General features: G+C 42.1%; 1 protein-coding gene across 2 annotated transcripts; it reads right to left on the bottom strand.

Annotated features, from left to right (window-relative positions):
* Positions 1-798: 798 nt before the first annotated feature.
* Positions 799-6,955, bottom strand: rdh14a (retinol dehydrogenase 14a). Of its 2 annotated transcripts, XM_031829236.1 has the most exons (3): positions 6,484-6,955; positions 6,168-6,303; positions 799-1,680 (listed from the first exon to the last, which is right to left on the bottom strand). In XM_031829236.1, the coding sequence occupies exons 2-3, from the start codon at positions 6,297-6,299 to the stop codon at positions 1,063-1,065; spliced, it is 750 nt and encodes a 249-aa protein (XP_031685096.1). In that variant the 5' UTR covers positions 6,300-6,303; positions 6,484-6,955; the 3' UTR covers positions 799-1,062. The 2 variants fall into 2 exon arrangements, with proteins under 2 accessions (XP_031685096.1, XP_020342803.1); XM_020487214.2 differs by having other exon boundaries at positions 6,168-6,955.
* Between the last annotated feature and the right edge of the window lie 4,222 nt (positions 6,956-11,177).

The following is an 11,177-nucleotide window of genomic DNA, read 5'->3' as shown; positions in this document are numbered from 1 at the left end:
TCCAAACCTTTGAACGTTAATGTATATACCTCATTCTAGTTATGGCTCATCCTATTAATATCTACTGCTGTACATACATGTTCTATTCATTTACTGTCCATACTGTCTATACACACCATCCTATATAGCTATTGTCTATACACACCATCCTATATTACTACTGTCTATACACACCATCCTATATAACTGCTGTCCATACTGTCTATACACACCATTCTATATAACTACTGTCTATACACACCATCCTATATAACTACTGTCTATACACACCATCCTATATAACTACTGTCTATACACACCATCCTATATAACTACTGTCTATACACACCATCCTATATAACTGCTGTCCATACTGTCTATACACACCATCCTATATAACTACTGTCCATACACACCATCCTATATAACTACTGTCTATACACACCATCCATATAGCTATTGTCTATACACACCATCCTATATTACTACTGTCTATACACACCATCCTATATAACTACTGTCCATACTGTCTATACACACCATTCTATATAACTACTGTCTATACACACCATCCTATATAACTACTGTCTATACACACCATCCTATATAACTACTGTCTATACACACCATCCTATATAACTACTGTCTATACACACCATCCTATATAGCTATTGTCTATACACACCATCCTGTATAACTACTGTTGTACACAGCTTTTCTATTCATATACTGTCTATACACATCATTATACACAGAGTGAAAATCACAGACTGACCGGGTGAAAGCTATGATCCCTTATTAAAGTCACTTGCAACAATCTCCCTTCACTTAGAGTTTAATATAATTGCCGGCATGGTATAACAACATACCAGTGAAAAATAATTGTGTCAAGGCAATATAATCACAATGCATAGCAACAGGCATCCAGGGCACAGTTCTCTGCAGTACGAAGCAACAAAAACCTCTCTTCTCTTTGCATTCACACTGCCCTTGCCTTTTGCTAGTTCACTTCACCTTTTTTGAGAGGTCCAAAGTCCTCTCTTTGCGTTCAAATTGGAGGGAGTGAAAGGTTGACGTTCTTTATCACATGGTTATGCCCACCATGACTTCACTAATATCCCAAAGTTTCCTGGCCACCTCTTGGTCCGTAGCCTTGGGCAGAAGTTTCTGCTCCTGGCAGTCCGCAAAGCACTTCCCCTGGACCTCCTCCACGTCGGGCGAGCAGGCCAGGTAGACCGAGGTCTGCGCCCCCTCCTCTGGGCTCTTGAAGAAGGCCCTGGATGCCAGCTCCCACAGGGGCTTGGCCAGGAGGGGGATATTGACATGCCTGCCCAGGTTAGTCCTCACTATCCCCGGGGTCAGTGCATTGACCGCCACCCCCGTCCCCTCGAGGCGGCGGGCCAACTCGCAGGTGAAGAGGAGGTTGGCTAGCTTGCTTCGGCCATAGGCAAAGGCCTTGTCATAGCGCCGTTCGCTATCCAGGTCGTCAAAGTCGATCTCGCCGTACTTGTAGAGTTTGGAGGAGACCACAACCACGCGGCTGGGCGCAGAGCGCTTCAGGAGGTCCAGGAGGAGGTGGGTGAGGAGGAAGTGGCCGAGGTGGTTCACCCCAAACTGCATCTCGAAGCCATCCTCCGTCCTGGTATAAGGGCACTGGTAGATCCCTGCATTGTTGATCAGCACGTCAATCCTGGGCTCTTCCTGTTGGAAAACATACAAATAAAAATAAGATTGGTTACAAGCTTTAATAATGCTCCATGTTGCTGTAATGTCATGTTTCTGACGTGTTTACAGATGGGTTGATGTTTTATTCCAGTGATTCCCAACCTGGGGTGCTAGGACCCTGGGGGTACTTGGCCTATCCACAGGGGGTATTTGAAAAGAGTCATGAGACCATAGGCTGTACGTATTAAAATGTACTTCAGAGGTATTAAGTTGGTTGTACAGTAACCGAAAAAGTTTGGGAACAACTGCTTTATTTAATAGGTACAGTTAAAGTAAGTTAGCTATTTATGACATGAGTGCATGGACATTAAGTCCCAGATTTGACAAATGACAAAACTCTTCCAAAAGGTTTATTTGGCTGTCCCCATAGGAGAACCCTTCTTGCATTTTTGGGTCCTCTCCGTGGAAGGGTTTTTACATGGAGCCAAATGGTTTCTAGTTTGAACCAAAAAAATGTTTTATTCACCTAAGGGAACAGTTGAAAGAAAACTTTAGTTTCTAGATAGCACTTTATTTTTTTTTCTAAGAGTGTAAAGTAGACTCTAGTGTGTAAAGACTAGTGTGATGCAAATGTTATTGTACAGTGAAATGGTACCTGTTATGCCTCTTTCTTCTATTTCTCTCTGCAACAGTTGCAGAGCTTGCTAGCTCTTTAACATCTTCCTCTTCGGGAAAACAAGATAGCTTGTAGCTATTAAAAATGTCACCTAGTCAGACCATAAAATGTTCCATCTGGCTAATAGGCGTTATTAGGTAGGTAACGTTAAGCATAGCACAGATAATTTTTCAGACTAAGCTAACATATGGAATTGTTTTAAGATGGTCATACCATAGATCATTTAGCTATTTGATTTTGAATTTTAGGCCCACTTTACATATATAAAATAATTTAAAAAAAATTAAATGACAAAATATAGAAATGTGTCTTTTACTGCTATAGCTAAATCAAATCAAATTTTATTTGTCACATACACATGGTTAGCAGATGTTAATGCGAGTGTAGCGAAATGCTTGTGCTTCTAGTTCCGACAATGCAGTAATAACCAACAAGTAATCTAGCTAACAATTCCAAAACTACTACCTTATAGACACAAGTGTAAGGGGATAAAGAATATGTACATAAAGATATATGAGTGAGTGATGGTACAGAGCAGCATAGGCAAGATACAGTAGATGGTATTGAGTGCAGTATATACATATGAGATGAGTATGTAAACAAAGTGGCATAGTTAAAGTGGCTAGTGATACATGTATTACATAAAGATGCAGTAGATGATATAGAGTACAGTATATACATATGAGATGAATAATGTAGGGTATGTAAACATTATATTAGGTAGCATTGTTTAAAGTGGCTAGTGATATATTTTACATAATTTCCCATCAATTCCCATTATTAAAGTGGCTGGAGTTGAGTCAGTGTGTTGGCAGCAGCCACTCAATGTTAGTGGTGGCTGTTTAACAGTCTGATGGCCTTGAGATAGAAGCTGTTTTTCAGTCTCTCGGTCCCAGCTTTGATGCAGCTGTACTGACCACGCCTTCTGGATGATAGCGGGGTGAACAGGCAGTGGCTCGGGTGGTTGTTGTCCTTGATGATCTTTATGGCCTTCCTGTGACATCGGGTGGTGTAGGTGTCCTGGAGGGCAGGTAGTTTGCCCCCGGTGATGCATTGATTAACAAACACATTCATAAATGGCAACAAAGACAGTTAAAAAAGGATCACGTTGGTGTCCAGCCCAAAGTGTTCATGACACCCACCTGTCTCAATCAATGAGAGAAGATGTGAAATAGACAAGATGGCGGCGTACACATTGTTGGACGACACAACCATAGTAGGCCTGATTACCAACAATGACGAGACAGCCTACAGGGAGGAGGTGAGGGCCCTGGCGGACTGGTGACAGGACAATAACCGTCAACAAAACGAAGGAGCTGATAGTGGACTTCAGGAAAAAGCAGAGTGAGCACGGCTCTATCCACATTGACGGGACCGCAGTGGAGAAGGTGGAAAGCTTCAAGTTCCTACACATCACTGACGATCTGAAATGGTCCACCCACACAGATAGTGTGGTGAAGGCTTCGCAACAGCGCCTCTTCAACCTCAGGAGGCTGAAGAAATTTGGCTTGGCCACCCAAGACCCTCACAAATATTTACAGATTGACCTACAGCACACGAGGTAACAGGGAGGCCAAAAAGATCATCAAGGACATCAACCACCCGAGCCTGTTCACCCCGCTATCATCCAGAAGACTAGTTCAATACAGGTGCCTCAAAGCTTGGACGGGAGACTGAAAAACAGCTTCTATCTCAAGGCCATCAGACTGTTAAATAGCCATCACTAGCCAGCTACCACCCGGTTACTCAACCCTGCACCTTCGAGGCTGCTGCCCTGTATACATGGAATCACTGGTCACTATAATAATGGAACACAAGCCACTTTAAATAACATTTACATACTGCTTTACTCATTTCATATGTATATACTGTATTCCATTCTACTGTATTTTATGCCACTCTGACATTGCTCGTCCTAATATTGATATATTTCTTAATTCCATTATTTTACCTTTAGATTTGTGTGTATTGTTGTGAAATGTAGATATTACTGCACTGTTGGAGCTAGGAACACAAGCATGTCACTACACACGCAATAACATCTGCTAAATACAGTACCAGTCAAAAGTTGTACATTGTGGAATAATAGTGAAGACCTCAAAACTATGAAATAACAAATATGAAATCATGTACTAAGCAAAAAAAGTGTAAAAAACAAATCTAAATATAGTTTAGATCTTCAAAGAGGTCACCCTTTGCCTTGATGACAGTTTTGCACACTCTTGGCATACTCTCAACCAGCTTCACCTGGAATGCTTTTCCAACAGTCTTGAAGGGAGTTCCCACATATGCTGAGCACTTGTTGGCTGCTTTTCCTTCACTCTGCGGTCCAACTCATCCCAAACGGTTGAGGTCGGTTGATTGTGGAGGCCAGGTCATCTGATGCAGCACTCCATCACTCTCCTTCTTGGTCAAATAGCCCTTACACAGCCTGGAGGTGTGTTGGGTCATTGTCCTGTTTAAAAACAAATGATAGTACCACTAAGTCCAAACCAGATGGGATGGCGTACTGCTGCAGAATGCTGTGGTAGACATGCTGGTTAAGTGTGCCTTGAATTCTAAATAAATCACTTAGTGTCACCAGCAAAGCACCCCCACACCACCTCCTCTATGCTTCACGGTGGGCACCATACATGCAGAGATCATCCGTTCACCTGCTCTGCGTCTCACAAAGACACAGCGGATGGAACCAAACATCTCAAATTTGGACTCATCAGACCAAAAGGACAGATTTCTACCGGTCTAATGTCCATTGCTTGTGTTTATTGGCCCAAGCAAGTCTTCTTCGTATCGGCGACCTTTAGTAGTGGTTTCTTTGAAGCAATTCGACCATGAAGGCCTGATTCACGCAGTCTCCTCTGAACAGTTGATGTTGAGATGTGTCTGTTACTTGGAACTATGAAGCATTTATTTGGGCTGAAATTTCTGAGGCTGGTAACTGTAATGAACTTATCCCCTGCAGGAGAGGTAACTCAGGGTCTTCCTTTCCTGTGGCAGTCCTCATGAGAGCCAGTTTCATCATAGTGCTTGATAGTTTTTGCAACTGTACTTGAACAAACTTCTCAAGTTCTTGAAATGTTCCGCATTCACTGACCCTCATGTCTTAAAGTAACGATGAACTGTCTTTTCTCTTTGCTTATTTGAGCTGTTCTTGACATAATATGGACTTGCTCTTTACCAAATAGGGCTATGTTCTGTATACCACCCCTACCTTGTCACAACACAACTGATTGGCTCAAACGCATTAAGAAGGAAAAAATTCCACAAATGAACTTTTAACAATGCACACCTGTTAATTGAAATGCATTCCAGGTGACTACCTCGTGAAGCTGGTTGAGAGAATGCCAAAAGTGTGCAAAGCGGTCATCGAGGCAAAGGGTGGCTAACTTTCAAAGCGAACCCACTTGCAAAATAGACATGGACATTTATTAAGACATGTGTTGTCTTCCATGTCTGGAATTTAGGAATTATCGCCAATTAAAGGTTGGTCGAAAATGATCTGTGCAGCGCTTAACTTTACTTACCTAATAACGCCTATCAGCCAGCTGCAACAATAATGGTCTGACTAGGTGACATTTGTAATAGCTAGTTAGCTAACAGCTTTGATTTGTTTACATGTAGCTGGCAGCATTTGGGCTAAGAGCAAAATAATTTGTGCAAGAAAAGCAGAGCCATATAACGTTAGTTAGCTAGCTACAGCTTGCTGTAACTTTACAGCTAGCTATCTAAATATGCAGTATCAATCCTGGCTGGTTAGCTAGCTAAATTAATAACTACGTATGCTATGCTAAAAACAGTTAACTAACTTGACCAGATGTCATCTCACACGTCTGAATTGATAGAGTACCTTGATGATGTCTTCGCAGAAACTGTGCACGGATTTCAGTGATGCGAGGTCCAGGCACTTGATGAGGAGTTCTCCCGAATCTGGACCAGTCTCCAGTCGAATCTCCTGTGCTGCTTCCTCAGTCCTCTTCATGTCCCTGCAAGCCATGATCACCCGACCCCCGCGCCTTAGTAGTTCAACTGTTGTGGCTTTGCCTATGCCACTGTTGGCACCAGTCACTATTATAGTTTTTCCACGCATCATTTGGAAGGATACAGTCAAATACAGTACAGTATAAAGATTGGCTAAAGGTGCTTCTCCAATTAAAAAAACAAACCCTGATCACACTTGTACAGGCGACGTTGGCAAGTACAGCTCAATGCGTAGAACACGTCATCGGGTCAAACAGTCTTCTATTCATCCCATGTGCAGGCCGTCAAAATCAAAGCCCCTACTTCGATTTACAGTTGTTTTTCTGACAATTTTTTAAAAACTTGTCAGTTTGTCACTTTCACGAGGTTGGAGTAATAACATGTTCAAATACATTTGCTCCAATCTAGGTTGTGCCTTTAGCTTTCGAGAAAATTAACTAAGGAAACATTTTCACACTTCTCTCATTGACTTCTCAAACCCTAAATCCCCTGCCTGGTCTGTTAAGGAAGCGTTCCAGGAAATATCGCGACGTTGCGCCTGTGGTTTTAGAAAATGTTATACAGTTCCTAGTTGATGACTGCAATGTCTACCTTTATCACGAAGAGAAAAGAAACTAACCTCTGTGGAAGTCCATAACAACTGGACTAAACACTACATTACCCAGAATGCGAAGCAAACGTCAAGTGGTGGTGCAGGAAAGGTCCCTCTTTCAAAATAAAAGTCAGCAATCAATTCAATTGATTTGTCACATAAACGTGTTTAGCAGATGTTATTGGGGGTGTAGCGAAATACTTGTGTTTCTAGCTCCAACAGTGCAGTAATATCTAACAAGCAATATCTAAAATATTTCACAACAATACACACAAATCTAAAGTAAAGGAATTAAGAATATATAAATATTTGGATGAGCAATGTCAGAGGGCATAGACTAAGATACAGTAGCATAGGATAGAATACAGTATATACATATGAGATGAGTAATGCAAAATATGTAAACATTAGTAAAGTGACTAGTGTCCCATTATTAAAGTGGCCAGTGATTTCAAGGGCAGCAGTCTCTGTGTTAGTAATGGCTATTTAACAGTCTGATGGCCTTGAGATCGAAGCTGTTTTTCAGTCTCTCGGTCCCAGCTTTGATGCACCTGTACTGACCTCACCTTCTGGATGATAGTGGGGTGAACAGGCAGTAGCACGAGTGGTTGATTGTCCTTGATTATCTTTTTGACCTTCCTGTGACATTGGTTGCTGTAGGTGTCCTGGTAGTTTGACCCCAGTGATGTGTTAGGCAGACCGCACCAACCTCTGGAGAGCCCTGTGGTTGCGGCGGTGCAGTTGCTGTACCAGGTGGTGAGACAGCCTGACAGGATACTCTCAATTGTGCCTCGGAAAATGTTTGTGAGGGTTTTAGGTGCCAAGCCAAAGAGGCTCTGTGTGGAACATTTCTATTTGTCAGTGATGTGTACACCAAGGAACTTGAAGCTTTCCACCTGGGGGGGGGGGGGGGTTCGACTTTCTCTGCTGTTTCCTGAAATCCACGATCAGCTGCTTTGTTTTGTTGACGTTGGGTGAGAGGTTATTTTCCTTGCACCACACTCCCAGGGCCCTCGCCTCCTCCCTGTAGGGTGTATCCTCATTGTTGGTAACAAGGCCTACTACTGTGGTGTCGTCTGCAAACTTGATGATTGAGGCGTGCAAGGCCACGCAGTCATGGGTGAAAAGGGAGTACAGGAGGAGGCTGAGCACATATCCTTGTGGGGCCCCAGTGTTGAGGATCAGCAAAGTGGTGGTGTTAGTTCCTACCTTCACCACCTGGGGAAGCCCGTTAGGAAGTCCAGGACCCAGTTGCACAGGGTGGGGATCAGACCCAGGGCCTGGAGCTTAATGATGAGCTTGGAGGGTGCTATGGTGTAAACCCTCTTAAAGCTAGGGGGCAGAATTTTCACTTTTGGATAAATAGCATGCCCAATTTCAACTTCCTGCTACTCATGCCAAGAATATAAGATGTGCATATTATTCATAGATTTTGATAGAAAACACTGAAATTTCTAAAACTGTTTGAATCATGTCTGTGAGTATATAACAGAACTTATGTAGCAGGCAAAACCCTGAGGACTAACTGTTCAGATTTTTTATTTTTTCCCCCCTCTCTGTTCACTATAATGTCTTTGCCATTGGATATTTAGTAGATACCCATTTTCAGTTCCTACCGCTTCCACACGATGTCACCAGTCTTTGGAATATGTTTGAGGTTATTCCTTTGTTCTATGAAGAAGTAGGCCAACTCGGAACTGGGGACACTTTTGTGAGTTGCGCAAGACGTGAACAGCAGTGCTGGTTTGTTTTTGGTTCCTGTATTGAATACTGATTGTCCCGTCTACAATTTGATTGATTTTTAATGTTTAAAAATACCTAACGTTGTATTACAAAAGTAGTTTGAAATATTTTGGCAAAGTTTATAGGCAACTTTTGAAATATTTTGTAGTGACGTTGCGTTTTTGTAAGCTGTCTTTTTTCTGGACCAAACGCGCTTTATAAATGGACATTTTCGATATATATGGACGGAATTAATCAAACAAAAGGACCAATTGTGATGTTTATTGGACATATTGGAGTGCCAACAAAAGAAGCTCGTCAAAGGTAATGCATATTTTATATTTTATTCCAGCGTTTTGTGTAGCGCCTGCTATGCTAGCTCCTTTGTTTACTGCTGGTGCAGATGGGTGCAGGCTCAGATAATAGCTTCTTATGCTTTCGGATTCACAACGAGTGTAGCTTTAATTGAGTATCTTACATGTGTGATTTAATGAAAGTTTGAATTGTATAGCATTTTATTTGAATCTTGCGCTCTGCATTTCCTCTGGCAATTGGCCAGTTGTGACGCTAGCATCTCCCCTATCCATGCTGAGTTGTAGTCTATGAACAGCATTCTTACATAGGCATTCCTGTTGTCCAGATCGGATAGGGTAGTGTGCAGTGTGATGGTGATTGAATTGTCTGTGGATCTATTGGGGCGGGAAGTAAATTGAAGTGGGTCTAGAGTGTCAGGTAAGGTAGAGGTGATCCTTGACTAGTCTCTCAAAGCACTTCATGATGACAGAAGTGAGTGAGTGCTAAGGGGCGATAGTAATTTAGTTCAGATACCTTTTGGTTTCTGCTGTGGGGACAGCAGACTGGGATAGGGAGAGATTTAATATGTGCATAACACTCCAGCCAGCTGGTCTGCGCAAGCTCTGAGGACGCGGCTAGGAGATGAGTGGACGCGAGTGGACGAGTGGACGCGGCTAGGGATGAGTGTGTAAAGCTGTCATCAAGGCAAATGGAGGCTACTTTGAAGAATCTCAAATATAAAATATATTTTTAATTTGTTTAATACTTTTTTGGTTACTACATGATTCCATATGTGTTTTTTCATAGTTTTGATGTCTTCACTATTATTCTACAATGTAGAAAATAGTAAAAATAAAGAAAAACCCTTGAATGTGTAGGTGTATAGAAACGTTTGACTGGTACTGTGTATGTACTTGTTTATGCAACTTTTTCCCGGGATTATCAGGTATGTCATGTGTTTTGACAATATTTGACCTTCTGCTATGTTCGCAAGTTTACGTTACTGTACGTAACGCCTGGGCTGTCATTGAGAAAGTCGACTAGCCCAGGCTCATAGGCTATACTGTAGATGTCTATTTCATACTGTACATTGGATTTACATTATATTGTAGGATGTCATTCGTGATATTATTGTTATCTTGTGCCCCGTCTACTGTACCCATGTGGAAGAGAGGAGTTTGGCATATTTGGGAAGCGCTGAGTTTGTTTATGGAAGTTTTTCTTGTCAGATAATAAAAGTTCAACACCAACCCTGATACTTTAGTCACACATATGTAAACTGATCAATGCAGAGGCAATCTACACTCGTCACACAGAGCTAGCAGCACCGGCGAGCTGTCACCAGATACCTACGGATGGGGCAGTTGATACTGGTTGGTCCTTGGCGTGTAGAACTTGCATTGAAGTTTTGGCAAAGCCTCCAAGAAGCATTTCAGTGGACCCTGTAGATACTGATACTGGCTTTACCATGTCATATGTGGCTGTTTTACTTTTTGCTTGCTAATTTAAACTGTCACTTCCTTGTTCATATATGAAAATATATAGTACATTGCATGGCCTACATTCTTTACAAATGGGGGAAAAAACATTCAGAACCCCGTTCAGAACCCCAATCAGAACCACTGTCTATTGGATAAAATGCTATGGGCAAGAGGTTTGTTCTCAAACTCCAGGGTGGATTCTCCATCAGTCAGTTTGTTTTCTCTGTCATGGGCAAACATTTTGGCTGCTGCAATCCCTGTCAATCAACTGTATGTTGATAAGTATTTTTAAACGTTGGATAACATTTTGTGAATATATATATATATATATTTAAAAAAAAAATGTTTTTGTCAAGCCCTGATTTGTTTCACCTGTACTTGTGATTGTCTCCACCCCGTCCAGGTGTTGCTTATTTTCCCCAGTGTATTTATCCCTGTGTTTCCTGTCTCTCTGTGCCAGTTCATCTTGTTTGTTCACGTCAACCAGCCTGTTTTTCCTCGTGCTCCTGCTTTTTCCGATTCTCTTTTTCTAGTCCTCCTGGTTTTGACCCTTTCCTGTTTTCTGGACTCTGTACCCGCCTGCCTGACCATTCAGCCTGCCCTGACCTCGAGCCTCTCTGCCACACTGTACTTCTTGGACTCTTGCCTACCCTTTTTGAATATAATAAATATCAAAGACTCAAACCATCTGGGTCTGACCTTGTGCCCTTATAGTTTTGCATATTGCCATTATTCAGTCTTACCTCCCTCAGTGGGTTTCTGAACCTTCTCTGAATCCTTTTGAAAGGTT

Source organism: Oncorhynchus kisutch, linkage group LG7 (assembly GCF_002021735.2).
Source record: "Oncorhynchus kisutch isolate 150728-3 linkage group LG7, Okis_V2, whole genome shotgun sequence".
Taxonomy (NCBI): Eukaryota; Metazoa; Chordata; class Actinopteri; order Salmoniformes; family Salmonidae; genus Oncorhynchus; species Oncorhynchus kisutch.
The sequence above is the reverse complement of the archived record's forward strand: the minus strand, read 5'-3'. Positions and strand labels throughout refer to the sequence as shown.

Bases quoted from the DNA above. Each gene is read 5' to 3' on its own strand.
- rdh14a (XM_020487214.2), bottom strand. From the start codon at position 6,410: ATGATGCGTGGAAAAACTATAATAGTGACTGGTGCCAACAGTGGCATA. The intron at 1,681-6,167 runs GTACTCTATCAA...GTTTTCCAACAG, and splicing joins TCTGCGAAGACATCATCAAG to GAAGAGCCCAGGATTGACGT.